Genomic DNA, 19,372 nt, shown 5'->3' with positions numbered 1-19,372 from the left:
CGAGAACTAGTTTTGTATCATACAAAGTCGTAGTTTCATAAATGGATCGTCAAAAATAGAATCGTTAATTTTATAGAAATTTATTGACGACCCTATCATTATTTGGGATAGAGAGGTGGTTTTGCATTATATAGAGTCGTTCATATTTAAAAAGGGTCGTTAAAAGAATCGTCAACAGTTTACTAAACGACTCTAAACTAGGGCAACAACTAATGCTAGGATCGTTATCTCTGGCACCCTAATGGTTAACGATTTTTCATGATTTTAACATGCAGATAAAAAATCGTTAAGCAAAAAAACTTCGTAGTTAACGACCTGGTTTCTGAAACTACAATTTTGCAGTTGAAGACCTAATTTTTCAATAAGCACATCAAATTAAACGCAAATCCGATTTAGATTAGGGATTTTAGTTCCCTTCTGATTGGAGCCATATCTTTCTCCACCTGATTTGGTTACGACGATGAATCAGTTGGAAAAAAAAATCTCCACAGTCGTTAATGGAGCCGAGAGAGAGGAAGGGGAGAAGAAGAAGAAGAGTTTAGAGTTGAAATGAAAACTGGGTACCTTTGTTAAAGGTTAATAGGATTTTAGGTTTAGTTATTAAGAAAGGATAAAATAAGTATTTCATCCACATTTTGAAAGCCCCGCATATTTTTTGGTGTGGATATAATTGGGTCCTGCCCCCGAATACTTTCCACGGCCCCCCATTAATCCTTGTTATTAAACAAGTAATCAACTGTTTGCTATCCTCTCATTACCATACGGATAAGACTTTTCCTTCATTACACCAACTATATAAACGATAGTTGGGTCGACATTGCATGTACAGTTCACAGCTTCGATTCATATCATCATCTCAAAACAAGTTCATGCATAGATGGCTTCAGCAAATGAGAATGTTCCAAGATATATACCCAATCTAAGCCCAAGTAAATCACCATTACCACTTCTCAATAACTTAACAAGTTCGACAATGGAGATGGAATCACCATTACCAACTCAAAATGAGCTTGGGTTGGGAGGCAGAGGGGATCATTTAGAGACACTGATTCTTGTACAGGAGCTGAGGTTTTATTGACATGGGATGATTTATGGGTCACTGTACCTTCATCATCAGGAAGTGGTACTAGGGGCAAGAACAATGGTAAAGCTATACTTCAACGGCTTAATGGATATGCTCAGCCTAGTGAGATCTTGGCTATTATGGGTCCTTCTGGTAGGGCCGGCCCTGGCATTTTGCTGCCCCAAAGCTTACCCAAAAAATGTTGCCCCCCAGCAAACTACAGTCAGGAGCATAAGGTGGTGTACAAACTATGTTAGCCTCATTTTCTGTCATATTTAAGCCTATAAATACACAAATTAAGTTCCCAAATGTTTCCACAAGCTTGTCAAATATCTCAACAGAACATATATTCAAAAAAACAATAATAATAAAAGGTCATTCGATTCGAATAATAACACAGATTACCATCTATTCGAAAATGACCATTCTTACATTCGTGGATGCGAAATCAGAAAGTACAATTTTAAAATCAACTTGCATAGCCATGTCATTTTCAATTGCTAACATAGATAATCCTACTAGTCTTTCTTGCGACATAGTTGATCGAAGATACGAGAAAATCAACTTTAGCTTAGAAAAACTTCTTTCCGCGGAGGCGACTGTGACTGGAATCGTAAGCAATATCCTATAAGCAATCCATGCATTAGGGTAACAACCACCCATTCTTAGTAAAAATTGTAAGACATCGATTGGCTTACTACACGAACTAGGTAGTACAATTCGCATGACGATTAGTTCCATACATAATTCCCTGCCATCAATATCACTAGATCTACCATGCTTCAAATAAGCTTCAAGTGCAACACATGCACTCATCAATTCATCCTCACTCATATATTTCAACTTGTTCAAGTCATACAAAAACCCAAATATTTCTTCGTACATTTGAAATTGTTCAAATCTGGTTTGGAATGAATACGTAGCACTATCTACTATATATAAGAAGTATTTTTTTCTAAAAAACTCCTCACCTGATGTTGGGTCGGTAGTACGGGTGTTACGAACTTCACGAAATGTAGGTTCAGTTCCTATCGCTCTTGCAATCTCCTTAGCTTCATCCATTGCCTTTTGAAACCCATTTACTCTAAAGTCTTTAAAAAACTCAATAAGACCTTTCATTTGTTGTATAGCAACACCGATGTCCATATCTTTAGATTGCAATGACTTACTCACAGTATTAACAGCAAACAGAAGTCTATACCAGATAGTCAAGCTAAGATAAAATTCAAAATTATGCAAGTCAAAACTTACTAAGCTGTCGGAAGTGCTGACTTCTTGAGAAATAGGAGATGAATCTCGCAATCTCTCTAAAGCATTTCGAATTTTTGGAGATTGGTATCTTATTGCTTTGACACTTGCGACACGGCTTTCCCACCGTGTATCTGACAACGGTTTAAGTGTCCATCCCTTCTTTCCAATCTCCTCTTTAAATACATCCCACCGGTTGTTTGAAGCTGAAAAAAGTGTATAAATACGTTGTATGGATCCAAAAAAAGAACTTGCTTTAGGACAAGACTTGGCCATATCTGAAAGTATGAGATTAAGACTATGACAAGCACATGGTGTGTAGAAAGCTCTTGGATTGATCTCGAGTAATCTTGCCTGCACACCTTTATGTTTTCCTTTCATGTTTGCTCCATTGTCATACCCTTGTCCTCTTATATCATCAATGTTTAACCCAAGATTGATTAATGCATCTTCAAGTTCAAAAAATAAACCTTCTCATGTTTTATCTTCCACTCGCAAAAACCCAAGATAATACTCTTCGATTCTTGCTGTTGAAACATCTACGCATCGGATGATAATAGATATTTGTTCCCTGCGAGAAACATCAGGAGTACAATCAAGAATAACTGAAAAGTATTTGGCTTCGTGGATTTTCTTGACAATAAGCTTTCTCGTTGCATCGGCAAGCATTGAAATCAGTTCGTTTTGAATCTTGTGGCTGAGATAATGAGTACGCATTTCATTCTTTTCAATGCTCTCCAGATGATACTTTAACACGGGATCATATTTTCCAAGTGTCTCTATGAAGCTTAAGAAGTTACCATTGTTTTTTGTATAAACTTTCTCATTATCGCCACGAAATGCTAAACCATTCTTCGCTAGAAACAACACTCCATCCTTCATCCTCTCCAATACTTCTTTATAATGTTTTCTCTCTTTGTTGATCTGTTCTTGTATTCTTTTGTCGATAGTTTTTTCCTTTCTCAATCTTAATTCCTAAAATATACAATTAAGTAATGTTAACTGAGAATCAAAAGATAACATTTAAAATCAATCATAGAACATACATGATAATCTATTCTTATGATTGAATTGGGGGTTTAAAACTTTTTGCCCTAAAAATGCACTTAAGTTATACTAACTGAAAACCAGAGATTAGATGCAAAATCAATTATAATATATAAATGTCAATCTATATTATGCTTCATGATTGAATTGGGGTTTTGATTCTACTTACCGTGGAGATGATGGTGTCGCAACAATGGCTCAAGTGGAAGAGCCGAAGAGCCAGAGGAGCAGGGAAGGAAATAAGGAAGAAGAAGAGATTTTGAGAGAAAAATCGAGAGAAAAAAATCTCTGTAATATATGATATTTATTATATATTGAGCAATAAGCCTTTAAAGTAAGTCCTTATTCATAATATGCCCCCTACTTCTCTTCCTATACATCCTTTTTACTTTCTGTACTCATGTTTTAAACCTTCATTTTCATTTTTTTATCACAAACCCCCTAGATAAAATCCTATTTTTGCTGCCCCTTTCGCTGCTGCCCCAAAGTCAACCTTCGTTGACTTTGCCTCAGGGCCGGCCCTGCCTTCTGGTTCTGGCAAATCAACTCTTCTTGACGCATTAGCAGGTAATTTTATACCCTAAAAATTCTAGCTCAGGCGTTTTTATTTTTCCTTGCCAACTCAAGGGTCTGAAAATATTAAACACTTTGTTAATTTTGGTAGTTAAGGTATTCGAATTAATTGACTGATTTTAATTCGGTTAATTGCAGGAAGATTAGCATCGAACACAAAACAGTCTGGGTCGATTAAAGTAAATGGTCGAAAACAATCGTTGGCTTTTGGAACGTCGATAAAAAGAAAACACTTTCCTGTTTAACAGCAAATCCGAGAATGCTTGGTGTGCCTTATGCCCTATTTTGTTTTGTTGTTTCAAAAGCTTGGGATGATACATTACATGGCACAACATGCGAGTAACCTGTGTTGTCTTGTGTCGTGCCAGTACATCAATATTAAACACACTTGATTTATGTTTTCTACGATGAATAATAATTTCTCGATAATGATATATCGTGTAATTTGATGAATATTTGAGATAACTATAATGAAGTAAGAAAATTAATTAAAATTTTGCATATTATGTCCATTGCCTAATATTTGAAAACTATACTCTTTACCTAAACCGCAAACGAATGACTGGTAAAAATTGTCTGAATATCAATTTTATTTCAAAAAAAAATAAAATAAAATGAAAAACAAATTTGTTTTCAGATGAAATCTAAAAACACACTTTTACAACATTTGTGTTATTGTTTTGAGAATTTTGTTTATTACTAACTCTTTTTATCTTATTTGTAGGCTTATGTTACTCAAGATGACGCACTCACAACCACATTAACCGTGAAAGAGTCTGTTTGCTACTCTGCTATGCTCCAACTACCTGAATCCATGACAAATTCTGAAAAGAAAGAGAGAGCAGAGACAACAATGAGGGAAATGGGACTACAAGAAGCAATGGACACAAGAATTGGAGGATGGAACAGTAAAGGACTTAGTGGAGGACAAAAGCGAAGAGTAAGCTTTTGTATAGAGATCTTAACACGTCCAAAACTGCTCTTTTTAGACGAACCCACAAGTGGACTCGATAGTGCAGCATCTTATCATGTCATGGACAGAATTGTGAAGCTTACGCAGCAATGTGGAATGACTGTCATTGCTTCCATCCACCAACCAAGCAGTGAAGTTTTTGACCTCTTTCATCATCTTTGTCTACTTTCCTCTGGAAGAACAATTTACTTTGGTCCAGCTTCTGCTGCATATGAGGTAACTGACCAATTATCCGTTTTCATCAAAATGAAAACTTATCAAATTCTTATTCTCATGGTTTTAATATTAAGTTGTTCTTGTCATCATATATAAATGTTTATGGTAGTTGTTGATTTTTGATATTTCTTTGTAGTGTTTCACATTGAATGGATTCCCTTGCCCAACTATGAGAAACCCATCAGATCACTACCTCAGAACAATCAACAAAGACTTTGATAAAGTAAATCTTATGGGAAATGACGACACCGAAAAAGGTCTGGAAGGAAACAATTGTAAACTAGTAATCACAGAGGAAGCAACCAACATTTTAGTGGAATCATACAAGTTATCTCAGTTCTCCCAAGAAGTAAAACTTCGAGTATCCGAAATATCTAATAAGGTATGAGACAATGTCAAACATTTTTTGCAAGGGTGGCTTATAACATCACGTTTTCTATATTATCAATAACAAAACGTTATTGGTATAAAGTCAGAAAACAGAGTTGTCCTCCCACTCTTTCACACCAATAAAGGATTAATGTGCTTCCTCAAGAATATAAGTTTTATCAGACATAAAATTGAGAAGTAAGGTTTTCTTATTTTGCAGAAAGGGAGAATACTTGAGAAAGGAAGTCATGCTAGCTTCTTAACACAGTCAATTGTCCTTACAAGAAGGTCCTTCGTGAACATGAATCGTGATCTAGGTTACTACTGGATGCGTCTTGGGATATATATCTCGATATGTGTTTGTCTTGGTACAATATTTTATGACATTGGCCACACTTTTGATTCTATACAGGTAATCTCTAACATTTCGCATAAAACTGAAACTAAGCACGTACAATAATGTAACACAAACTGGTACCCCAATTTTGCAGGCTAGAGGTTCAATGCTTATGTTTGTAGCTACATTACTTACTTTCATGTCTATTGGTGGATTTCCTTCTTTTGCACAAAATATTATGGTACTACATTTTTAACTTTCTACCAATTTCATTATCTTGTAAATATTTTTCTCAATAGTTCTACACTAATACCATCACTGATCTTGGATTTGTTGTTCATCCTCTTAATATCAGATATTTGGTCGACAAAGATTAAATGGGCATTACGGTGTTACAGCTTTTATAATTGGAAACACTCTTTCTTCTATACCTTACTTGCTTATAAACACCTTAATCCCAGGAGCCATAGCTTATTACTTAGCTGGTCTTCACAAAGGATTCGGACTATTTTCTATTTTTTGTTCTAGTCATTTCCGTATCTGTGATATTAATCGACAGCTTAATGATGATCGTGGCAAGTATGGTTCCTAACTATCTTATGGGTATAGTGATAGGATCGGGAATTCAAGGTGTCATGATGCTAAATGCTGGTTTCTTTAGACTACCAGATGCACTTCCAAATCCTTTTTGGAAATATCCAATGTACTACATTGCCTTCCATAGGTACGCGATTGAAGGACTCTACAAAAATGAGTTTGAAGGATTAAGTTTTCCTAGGAATCAAGGAGAAGGATCATCAACTATTACCGGTGAAGAAATTATAGAAAAAATATGGCAAATGCCAATGGGTTATTCGAAATGGATTGATTTCTATATCCTGTTTGGTATGGTGGTTTTATACAGACTAATGTTCTTTGTTATTATTAAGACGTCTGAAAAAATTAAACCCATTTTAAGAAGTTTCTTAGTTGCATACTATAAGCCAACAAAACAATCTAACCATGGTGTACCTTAGCTTCTAGTATTCCGGGCTTCAATAATTATTACATGATAGTAATGTAACACAATTGTATGCTCAACATGATAATGGATAAATTATGTTTCTATTCATGTAATTACTGGTCTTCTGTTTAATATGGCCAAGTTGCCAGTAATACGTAGAGCTAATTATTATAGGTTTGTGTCTCATGAGTAGTCATAATCTAACCAGCTATTCTTGACTACCTAGCAAAAAAACATAATCTAACCAGCTATTCTTGACTACCTACCAGAGTACTATTTATGTCCATGATTTGTTGGAGAAGATACATATAATTATTACGCTATTACGGCATCAGACTTTATTAAATAGTACTAGGTACTCTGTCAAAATACAGAGAAAAGGGCGGATCTTGCTCGCCGGTCTTCCTTTGGGTTAGCAGCAGACTTGATGAATCTCAGCGGTGACTAATAACGACGCGGAAAAGAAGCCAGAGGCTTCTTTATGACTTTGTCTCTTTTTTCTTTAACTGTAGAGGCGGCCTTTAGATAAAAGTTAAGAAACTTCGATAGAGAAAGTTTCGTCTAATAACTTTACAGGTGACCCCTTTCACCACCTTCCAAGGGTTGTGTTTCCAATGACATACAATCAGTATACCGGGAAAAATTGAGTGTACTCGAAAACCCTACAATTTTACCTCGCGTTTTTAGGGACCACCCGAAAGGATTTAGAGGCCATCAATTTATACCCAGCCAAAAACTCTAATTAAGGGTACCCTATATGATATTGAAGTTACATAAATGCCCTTCTGGTAAAAATGTTTAAAAACCAAATCAAAAAAAATTCTACTCATTTAAACTCTTCTTCTTCCAGTTTCATATTATCTTCCGATTGTGAAAGAAAAAAAAACTTTCCCTCATTCTTGTGTTCAACCGAAACATCCCCGCGAATCGTAAAATCAAAACATCGTCGATTCGTTTATAAAACAATGGATAAGGGAAATGAAACCCACAGACCTAGAACCAAAAACGTTGCTCGGGGTATCGATCCAAAGATTGGGATTTTAGCAAGAAATAAAGAAATTGTTGCTGCAAATGAAGAAGAACGCGAAGAACGCGAAGAAGAAGTACCCGTCGATGTAGTCGATGGTTGCGATTCCGATAGTCAAACACTTCGTCAACTTCAAATGTCCCCAATTAGGTAAGAATCTATCATTTTGGGGTTTATTGCGCTTTAATTCGACGAATCGAGAAAAAAATTTCTAGGATTCGGGCGATATTCATGCTCCCGAATATATTCGGGCGATATTGATGCTTATTTACTTCCGAATGTAGTCGTGTTCTTCATTTCTCAAGAACATCGACAGTATTCGGGAGAAATATTTGATGGTTATCGGCCGAATATTATTGGCCATATCTTCCTAGATACAAACTGGTAATAATCGGTAGTTTAATGAATTTTTTGGCTCCCGAATATATTTAAGTAGACACATAGTATTCGAAAGTACAGTCACTACCGAACATATATATATATTGAAAAAATCTCAAAATTTCTGATATAGGAAAAATCCCATTTTGGGGCCAGTATTTATTCGGAAGACAATATAATGTTTTATACCTCCGATTGTGTAGAATAAAATTTTAGAGTTTCTGAACTCCAGTTGATGAATATTCGGTTGTAAACATGTTTACTTATATTCCGATTGTTTTTCATTCGGGAAAAATATGTGTCGTCTTACTTCCGAATTTGTTTATTCGGGTTATAGCTTTGTACTTTTTCTTCCGATTGTGTATGATGAAAAATTTAGAGCTTCTGAACTCCAATTGATGCATATTCGATTGTAAATATGTTTAGTTAGCTTTCGATTGTTTTGTATTCGGGAACAGTATGTGTCTTCTTACGTCCGAATGTGTACATTCGGGTTATATTTCCATACTTTGTCTTCCGATTGTATAGTTTCTAAATATTGTTCCTTTCTTTGTTGTTTAGACAAAGTCGAGAAAGGAGGAAGAAAGTGACAGCTAGTGCTAGGAGGGAAAGGAGTGCCAAAGATAATTCAAGTGCTCAACAAAGCTTACAAGAACAAAGCAGTCAACAAGGAGTGCAACCAAGTGCTGAACAAAGTGTAGAATAACAAGGCCTCGGACGAGGGAGATTTTGGACCAATTGAAGGCCTCAGACGTATGCTTTGATCCATACAAGGAAGATCGAGCCAGTGGGCATATAAATGTTCGGTCGGACTTGTCCCTTTATTTTGGACCATTGTGGCACCCCACAGGATATGTGATGTATAATCCCTCTAGGGTGATGCGACAACACGGGTATATACAACACCAACCTGTGGAGGAAATGGGGGATTACTACAAATTGGAGTTGGAGTTGTGCTCTTCTAGTGGAGACAATCTCACGATTGTTCACACAGGCCCACCTACTGTTCTTGATAACTGGGATAAGAGGAATGACTTCATTATCGATACTGGTAGACGAACCACCCGAGGTGATGAAAATTCTCCAGACTATATGAGTTGGTATAACAACGTATCACATCCTTTGGTTATCCGTGAAATCAAATCCAACACTACTGCGGCGGGTTCAAGTTATAATTGTATCATCAAAGACAAACCAGATGGTTATGATAGACTGGTGCGTGTTCTTATATTATTTTTCATTTTATATTATTCCTATAAATTTTAGGTAATTACCGTTTGATGTTATGTCATTACGTATAAAAAACAGGTGAATAGGTTCAAGCGTGTTTCCAAAATGTTAAATGCATGCCTGAAGAGCGGAGATCCCATGCCAGCTGAGAAGATCAAAGAGGCTAGAAACCTAGTTGATAATATGGATAACGAAGATTATGCTGCCCAGTTTGGGGAGAAAGACACGAAGAGGCATCCGCCCAAGGTGGCAATATCAAATACGGGTAAAATAACTCGAGCTTCATCGAGCGCTGAAGGTGCTCCAACTGAAGGTGCTCAAACCCGTGGTCGTGCAGGACTGGGAGGTAGTCACGGTCGTAAAGTAAAGAAGAGAAGATAAATGACAATGATTTGTGTTGTACATTCGGTACTTTACAAGGGCCAACATAGAAGGTTAGACAACCCATATTCGGAAGTTTGGGTAACTGAGTTGACTTCCAATTGTTGCAAGCTCAAAATTTGAAAAGTATAAGTTTTTCCAAATTCTGATTTTTGGGCCATTGTACATTCGGAACTTTATAAAAAACCTATCCTCCGAATATCACAAGTTCAAAACAAACCACGCCATGGCTCCAGGTGGTTCCAAGGGCCAATATTGAAGGTTAGACATCCCATATTCGGAAGTTTGGGTAACTGAGTTGACTTCCGATTATTGCAAGTTCAAAATTTGAAAAGTATCAGTTTTTCCCAAATTCTGATTTTTGGGCCATCGTACATTCGGGGCTTTACAAAAAAAAATTATCCTCCGAATATTACAAGTTTAAAACAAACCATACCATGGCTCTAGGTGGTTCCAAGGGACAATATAGAAGGTTAGACAACCCATATTTGGAAGTTTGGGTAACTGATTTGTTCCGTAGCAACGTGAAACCCACAATTTCCATCCCCATCAACCTCGTCGGTCGACAAAACAAATGGAATGATAAGTGGAGGGAGTTGTTCCAAATACTCTTTGTATATTGTATATGTGGATCGATTTGGTCTTCCATTAAGACCGTTATCAACTTTATACATTTTATACTTTACCTTTAATACCATCGGGCTTATAGAAGACAATCTTAAATGGGAATCCTATCTTCTTGGTATTGCTTCGGTATTTCCTATTCGTCTTCCGTACGTACTTACTATTCTTTCCCTCGTGACTCTTTCGCGTCCCACCTCGCTCACAAATCATTTCAAATCGAGTATCACTAACATGATTATTTTGAACTACCACGCACATGTTATCTTTTGCCTTGTTCGTAAGTCATTCCTTTGCCTCCTTCTTACTTCCAAATGTCTAAATGTGCATAAAACAAAACAAATCTAATAAGCATAACCATTTAACATATAAATTTTGAAAAAAAAAAAAGTAATAATGAGTATACCAAATCGTTTGCATAGTATAGGGAAGTGTCGGGTCTCAAATAGAAATCATCAAAAAACTCTTCAACGACCTGCATATGAAAGCAACAAATTATTATACAATAATCGGAGGTTATTAAATAAGTCAAACTGCCGAATATACTATATTCGGAATCCTATCGGTTACCCAAAACACCCGATTTATGCAAATGAATGTACACAGTTTACTGAGTGCAAAAAATGATATAATCGGAAGCTAAAATATATAGTAAAACAGCCGAATATAAATAACTGGGAGATAACTTTAATCGATAAACATCCAATTTTCAAGTTTTTGGAAATTTTATTTTGAGGCCACTGTTATATTCGGCAGTCAAATAATGTTAAACTATTACCGATTGTAAAGGATAAGAATACTGAGTTTTGAAATTTTTTGAGGAATTCGTTTTTGGGGCCATTCGGGGGTAAATAACTCTACATAACTACCGAATGTAGATTTTTTTGGAAAACCAGTTTGGGGTTTTTCTCATATTCGGCAGTAAACTACTATCTTGAAACTACCGAATATACATATTTGGTACTCAGTGTGTTATATTCGTAAGTTTATTCGAGAAATTATCTACCGAATCTGGGTAGTTCATGGCATTCAATGCATGCAATAATCGATTTTTCTTGTTTACAAAAGCACACAAACGCATGCAAATCGAGTATTCGAGTTTCTTAACACAATACCTGTGTTTTACATGCATCGTTAGCTTCAATATCAGGCGATTCTCCATTTTCTTCCATGAAAGGGTCGTCTAGGTTTTCCTCTCCACAAAAGTTTGGATCATTCAACATATACCCCAAATCATCTTCTCTAAACGGTCGTGAACCCTCAACATTTGTTCTTCGCCATGATTCTCACCTTCTTCTTCATATCCATCCATTTTTGTAGTGATAAAATGGGTTTTCCCTTTTTTCCTTCACCTTCTTCTCTATAACTCTAACAACTCATAAATGAAAAAGAAATGGAAAAAATGAAACAGAAATCATTCTAATACTGCACCGACTACAATCGGAAGTCTGGGTAATATTTTGGCTTCCGATTGAAATCGGAGGATAAAAATGCTATCATATCCTCCGAATATATAAGGGTTATTTTGCCATTACGAATTATGCGAGATAAAGACTGGCTACATTTTTCCTTTGGGTGACCTTTTTTGTTTTATTATTGGCCCCTAAATCCTTTTGGGTGGCCCTAAAAACGGGAGGCAATTTTAGACCCACTGCAAAAAATCCCGTAGTGACATAACAGCATATTAGTGGAAAATAGCATTTTACATGTGAAAATAAGATCCCCGGTTCATTACCATTGTATCACATCTCGGACGAGAAAAAGAACACGTTTGTTTTTAGGTATTTTTTATGCTCAAGATGATTAATTAATGTAGAAAGGGTTGATACAGCTGAAAACAGAAACTGCTGCAACTATATTTCTCCAAAGAGTTTTTTTCTTTTTTTTTGAAGCATCCAAAGAGTGTAATATGGCCAAAGAGTTTAATATGGCCAACCAGTTGCCAATGCCAATAATATACCCAGATATTTATACTCTTGTCCAACGAGTAGTCATAATCAAACCAACTATTCAGTTTTTTATTACATGTACCTTCTGTTAATTTCGTCCATGAGTTTTTTTGGGAAATTATTGTCCTCCTCCACTTGACTGTCTACTACACACAATTGCCGTGATTCCTTTACTCACTGTACTTTTATCTAACTTCCATCTTCTCACTTCAATTCTTCACCTATTAACTGGACAGGAAAAAGAGCATAGCAATGTCCTATATAAATGACATGATGGTTGCATGTACAATTCACAGCTTAGATTCAGTATTATTATTATCTCAAAACAAGTTTTATTTGTTTAAATGGCTTCAACAAATGCTAATGTGCCGAGATACATACCAAATCTAAGCCCAAGTAAATCACCATTACCACTTCTTGACAACCAAACAAGTTCAACAATGGAGATGGAATCACCATTGCCAACTCCAAATGAGCTTGGAAATGGAAGGCAGAGGGGATCATTTAGAGGCACTAGTTCTAGTATAGGAGGTGGGGTTTTATTGACATGGGATGATTTATGGGTGACTGTACCTTCTTCAGGAAATGGTACTGGTAAGAATAATGGCAGAGCTTTGCTTCAAGGACTTAATGGGTATGCTCAACCAAGTGAGGTCTTGGCTATTATGGGTCCTTCTGGTTCTGGCAAATCAACTCTTCTTGATGCACTAGGAGGTATAATTTACTTAAGGTGTTCTCATTTCATTTATTTTTTCGTTTGCCAATACAAATATTAAAAACTTGGTTATGGACCTCAGTGGCCTTGTAACGGCCGTTTTTTTTAACCCTGTATTTATATATATCATCAATTTCTATAGTGATCGCAAATTGATATAACATAATTCAACAATCAATTAATTGCAGGAAGAGGAGCTTCAAACACAAGACAATCCGGGTCGGTCAAAGTAAATGGTCGGAAACAAACACTAGCATTTGGAAATTCGGTAAAAGCAAAACACGTCTCTTTGATTACATCCATATGTAATCGTTTCATCGATCCTAAAAACATATGTTTTCTTATTGATATAGGCTTATGTTACTCAAGACAATGTGTTAACGACAACATTAAAGGTGAAAGAATGCGTTTACTACTCTGCTTTGCTACAATTACCCAACTCCATGAAAAGATCGGAAAAGAAAGAGAGAGCAGAGGCAACAATAAGAGATATGGGATTACAAGATGCAATGAACACAAGAATTGGAGGATGGAGTAGTCAAGGACTTAGCGGGGGACAAAAACGTAGAGTGAGTCTTTGCATAGAGATTTTAACACGTCCGAAGCTACTCTTTCTAGACGAACCCACGAGTGGTCTTGATAGCGCAGCATCGTATCATGTTGTGGATAGAATTATGAAACTTTCGCAACAATATGGAATGACAGTAATTGCATCCGTTCATCAACCAAGTAGTGAAGTGTTTGATCTCTTTCATAATCTTTGCCTACTTTCCTCTGGTAGAACTGTTTACTTTGGTCCGGCTTCTGCAGCAAATGAGGTAATTAACCAATTGTCCATTCACTGACACCACAACTTAATATTTTTGACATTTTTTTTTTGTTTTTTTTTGTTGTAGTTTTTTGCACTGAATGGATTCCCTTGCCCAACAATGAGAAACCCATCCGATCACTTTCTGAGAACAATCAACAAAGACTTCGATTGAGTAAGAAATGCTAATTAATTTTGCTAATTAGATAAAAAGAGACTTAGAGATTTGTTTTTTGATTCTTACGTGCAGGACATTGAACAAGGTCATGAGGGAAAACCGAGTACAACCGAGGAAGCAATTAACATTCTTGTCAAGTCATACAAGTCATCTCAGTCCTTCCAGCAAGTCAAATTGCGTATTTCTGAAATATGTAAAACGGAAGGGAGATTACTAGAGAAAGGAAACCAAGCTAGTTTCTTAACACAATCATTTGTTCTCACAAGAAGATCATTTGTGAACATGTACCGTGATCTCGGTTACTACTGGTTGCGACTCGGAATCTATATATCACTAGCTCTTTGTATTGGCACAATATATTACCAAGTTGGTGGTAGTTTTGGTTCAATCCAGGTAACACCATTATTTTTGCTTGCTCTTAAGTTCACATGATACTTAAACCAAAATGAGAATTAACCCTAAAATGCCGTTTCCATGTTTCGCAGTCCAGAGGAGCAATGCTTATGTTTATTGGTTCCTTCTTGACTTTCATGGCAATTGGTGGATTCCCTTCTTTTGTTGAGGACATGAAGGTACCTATCTTCCTCTTAACTATTTTCGTACTAGATTGTTGTTATATGTATGAGTACTGATTCTACATTTTTCCTTTTTAATTTGCCTCTGCTAATTTAGATCTTCGGACGAGAAAGATTAAACGGCCATTACACAGTTGCAGCTTTCGTAGTTGGAAACACGCTCTCTTCTATTCCTTACTTGCTTTTAATCTCATTAGTCCCAGGAGTCATTGCTTATTACCTGGTTGGTCTCCAAAAAGGATTTGAACATTTTCTATTTTTCATCCTATTGCTTTTCGTGTGTATGATGTTAGTCGAGAGCTTAATGATGATAGTTGCAAGTATAGTACCCGATTTTCTTATGGGGATTAAAACAGGAGCTGGAATCCAATGTATTTTTATGTTAAATGGTGGTTTCCTTAGACTACCAAATGATCTACCAAAGCCATTTTGGAGATACCCAATGTACTACATTGCATTCCATAGGTATGCAAATGAAGGCTTTTATCGGAATGAATTTGAAGGATTGAGTTTCCGTAATAATCAAGTAGTCGGAGGATCCTCGTCGTCAACTATTAGAGGCGAAGAAATTTTGAAAACCATATGGCAGTTACCAATGGGATACTCCAAATGGGTAGATATGGGTGTTTTGTTTGGAATGGTGGTCGTATATAGACTAATGTTCTTTGGTATTATTAAGATGTCTGAAAATCTTAAACCCATTTTAAGAAGTGTCTTTAGTGCAAACCATGGAAAACCTTAAGCTGTAAACCTCATGATCACTAGACATGATAGTTCATCGGTACGTTTGCTTTTGTCTACTCCATTTTTATTGCTGATCTATAATGTACATATTGAACAAGAATTATGATAAATGAGGTTTGCTACTTTTGTGTGTTTAAAATAATTTATGTAAAAGGGAATTAACCACTGGGTGTCGTAGAGGCAGGAACTGTAGCCGATGATTTGAGCTAACTATTTATGCATCTTGTTCCTTATAGTAATATATCCTGGCTAAATTGGGGCCTATGCCACTTAATTGGGGTCTAATACTAGATGACAAAATAGGGTCATTGGGAGAAAATTCATAGAAACCTCTTATCCAATATTTATATTAATGCCCAATACACCCTTATTAAATTAGTGCTAATTCGGATTATTAAATAATGTTTAATCAAGTTAATCCTGAAATTAACTTTCAATAATCGATAATCAAAACTTGTAAAAAAATTTAGTTTTTACTCGATCCAGAATCGGTTTATGTTAGTGCATTTGTAAACCGATTCTGGGTTGAGTTTTATGCTTAGGAAGATGTAAACCCAGAATTGGAGTTTTATCAATATCCACATAAACCGATTCCAAAAATCGGACATTTTTAGTGCACATGGAAACCGATTATGCCTTACTTTCAGAAACAAAATATTCATTACATAGTTTAGGAAATTAGCCCACTATATATATATATATATATATAGGACTCAGTATGGGAATTCTAGAATTTGACACATCAAATGCTCATCAATGAACCTCTGAGCACGTTGGTACAACGTCGTATATTCTTTGTGGTGACTTTCCCCATTACGAATTCTCCATAACCCGTTGAGACGTTCCAGCTGAAATTCAATGAATTCTTATATGTTAGTATGTGAACTAGTGTAGTTGACATAGGTATAAAAATGATCGCATTACTCACTGAGCCCCTTCGTTGGGAAGCATTCAAATTTTGACCGTCTTTTCGACGAGGTCCCAAAGGCTTAGGAGTAGCATGGTCATGTTTCTTCTTATATTTCTTTTCGCCTTGATTTTTTTGCATGTAGAATACGGATTTAAGAAACAAAAAACAATGGAATAGAATGCATTTTTAAAGTCAGGGTATATAATCGGTTTACTCAATATACATATGAAATCCGATTCCAAACATATAAAATTAACAATCGGATTTTTGCAAGTGCTAATGTGAACCGATTCATGAAATCGGTTTACTCAATATACAAATAAACTCTATTTCTAAAATTAACAATCGGTTTTTGTTAAGACATATGTAATCCGATTCCAACAAAATAAGATCCATGAAGATTGGCTACAACAATCGGGCTATTTATACACTAACGTTCCCCGATTCCTTTTCACATGTAGAACAATCGGACTATAAGTTTATGAACATAATCCTTTTCTAATAAGAATCGGGTTACTTCGTGACTAACGTAATCCGATTCTGTAAAAACTGAAATTTTTGGATTTCATAATTCTCGATTTCTAACCTAAAGCATGTTACTAAAACCTAGTTTAGAGGATTGGGTTGATAGAAAAGTACCTGATTCGACCCATTTCTTCCTCTTGTGCGATGCGAGAGGCTTCGGATTGTTCTTGCACTTCCCTCATTATATTTCGAATCGCTTCAACAAGCCCGGGATCATCGTCACTAGAATGATTCCTGATAGTAGCATACTTAGTTCTTGGTTTCAACATTTTTATGTAAGAAAGAAAACGATTAATCGTTTTTGAATCGTTGATCATCGACGATTTTTGGTTTCAAAAAAATGGAAAAAGAGAGAATGGAGGAGATAAATCGGTTTTTATATTAGAAATAAAAACTGATTTTTGTTAGTTAGGTTTATTAAGGATTGATGGGGATAATTTAGTAATATTAATATTTTTTTGAGGGTATTTTTGGTAGTTTACATAAATATTAGACACCCCTTATCATTGTGAATTGGATAGATGAAGTAATCTATAAGCCTCAATTAAGTGGCATAGGCCCCAGTTTAGACAATTAATATATCCTTACATTGTGGCAGTCATTTATAAACTAGATTTTGTGTCTGTGCTACGCCCGAGCATCTTTTTCTTTTAATCATATTTTTGATTTGGTAAAGCTCGGGTTCGGCTTCGGCTTCGCCTTCGCCTCACCTCGCCCGTCTCGATTTGATTTGGCATGGCTCGGCTTCGCCTCGCCCCGATTTGAGAAGAACAGATGAATATCATTCATATGCCAGTAATAGCTGCCGCCATTCTTTCTTACACATTAAAATCAGAAGGAACCTGGGAGTGAATCATCTAAATGATAATGTGGAAAACATAACTTATTAGGGTTTACTAAGAACTATAACCTCATTCCATAGAAAAGAAAAATTATAGGTCAGTGCCCGGGCGTAGTTCTCAAACTTGGTTCACCAATTCAATCTACTACTACAAACTACAAATACAATGCACCATATTTTGTATTTGGTAAAGCTCGGCTTCGCCTCGCCCCAATCCTCATTTGATTTGGTAAAGCTCGGCTTCGCCTCACCCCAGTCCCGATATGATTTGGTAAAGCTCGGCTTCGACTCTCCCCAGTCCCGATATGATTTGGTAAAGCTCGGCTTTGCCTCGCCCCAGTCCCGATATTCCCGATATGATTTGGTAAAGCTCGGCTTCGCCTCGCCCAAGTCCCGATATGATTTTGTAAAGTTCGGATTCGCCTCGCCCCAGTCCCGACATGATTTGGTAAAGCTCGGCTTCGCGCAAGTCCCAATTTCTTGTAATCTTATTAAAGTTACTAGAACTCTGAAATTCACGTTGTGTCTTGATGAGAGTATAATCATTCTTAAGAAATTATGTGTTTTGATTAGTTAGGAGTCAACTATTCTTCATATGCACTTTCCCATTTGATAAAAAAATGAACACTGGCCTCACTAAACTACTTCTGAGATGAGTCCAAAGTTTAACACATGAAGAATTTATTTATTAGTATTGTTGTGTTATTTTGAATACCAACACTAAAAAATCAAGTATTGAATACCAACACTTGATTCGCCTTGCCTCTCCTCGGTGTGCCATTAACAAAATGACCATCTAATTTGGAAGCCAAATGAGAATTAATGGTTCCTTCAACTTTAATTTGCTTTACAAATAAACAAATAAAGGCAGTTATGAAATGGCACATTGAGGAGGGGCTCAGAGTTGTATATGAAATTAGCTGAACAATCATAAAAGAAAAGCTGATGGTTTGTACTCCATGACGAAAGTGACAACAATGGATTGAAGTGTCCCCAAAAAGCATATTAGAGCTGTCAGAGAAAGTTGTGATGTGTGCATCTTCATTGTTACTTCCTAACAAGAATTCCGAAGCATACGCTGAGTAGTAAAATCAAATAAATCGTGCCAATGAGAATACAAATTGATAATTGTTGCATACATGTAGAACTTCCCAAGCTATAGCATATGTAACTATCAAGCCAAGCCAATTTCTGTCAGCAGTACATAAATACATGATCTTCAAACATGAACCTGCTTTGGCATAACCATCTCAATCGTACCCAGTAAATTGCACATCCATGGTTACATTATAGTTCCCATAACTTTGGCTTGACACCTTACAATCTGATATCCGTCTTCTCCATCCTAACTATATATATGTGCACAGAAATAACCATGAAATAAAAGCAAAAAAAATCAACCTAAACAAAAACATCCTAATTAAAATGTTTGTAGTAACTCTTTACCTATATGGAAATTCATGGTGCATGCTGGTTTACAATCAGCTTCGAAATATAACAATGAGACCCGTAATGTAAATCAAATCAACAACCCAAATAATGAATACGAAACAAAACTTTGAGACAGGGGAGTATAAGGACTAACTCCAGTTAGCATATGATGAAAGAGGATCTAATAGGAGGTTCCACTTCACCATCTTTTCCTTTGTCATCGTCTTTCT

The 19,372-nt window shown here is 36.1% G+C and overlaps 1 protein-coding gene and 1 pseudogene across 1 annotated transcript; both read left to right on the top strand.

Moving 5' to 3' along the window:
- The first annotated feature begins 877 nt into the window (after window positions 1–877).
- On the top strand, window positions 878–6,842 carry LOC113336078 (annotated as a pseudogene).
- Window positions 6,843–12,725: 5,883 nt separating this feature from the next.
- Window positions 12,726–15,551, top strand: LOC113335988 (ABC transporter G family member 11-like). The gene is made up of 6 exons (XM_026581989.1): window positions 12,726–13,129; window positions 13,319–13,398; window positions 13,484–13,948; window positions 14,189–14,509; window positions 14,602–14,688; window positions 14,789–15,551. Exons 1-6 carry the CDS (start codon window positions 12,760–12,762, stop codon window positions 15,431–15,433), a joined length of 1,968 nt encoding a protein of 655 aa, XP_026437774.1. The 5' UTR covers window positions 12,726–12,759; the 3' UTR covers window positions 15,434–15,551.
- The last annotated feature ends 3,821 nt before the right edge of the window (window positions 15,552–19,372 follow it).

The sequence above is a fragment of the Papaver somniferum genome, unplaced genomic scaffold (assembly GCF_003573695.1).
Source record: "Papaver somniferum cultivar HN1 unplaced genomic scaffold, ASM357369v1 unplaced-scaffold_150, whole genome shotgun sequence".
Taxonomy (NCBI): domain Eukaryota; kingdom Viridiplantae; phylum Streptophyta; class Magnoliopsida; order Ranunculales; family Papaveraceae; genus Papaver; species Papaver somniferum.
This window is presented reverse-complemented; position numbering and strand designations above follow the sequence as displayed.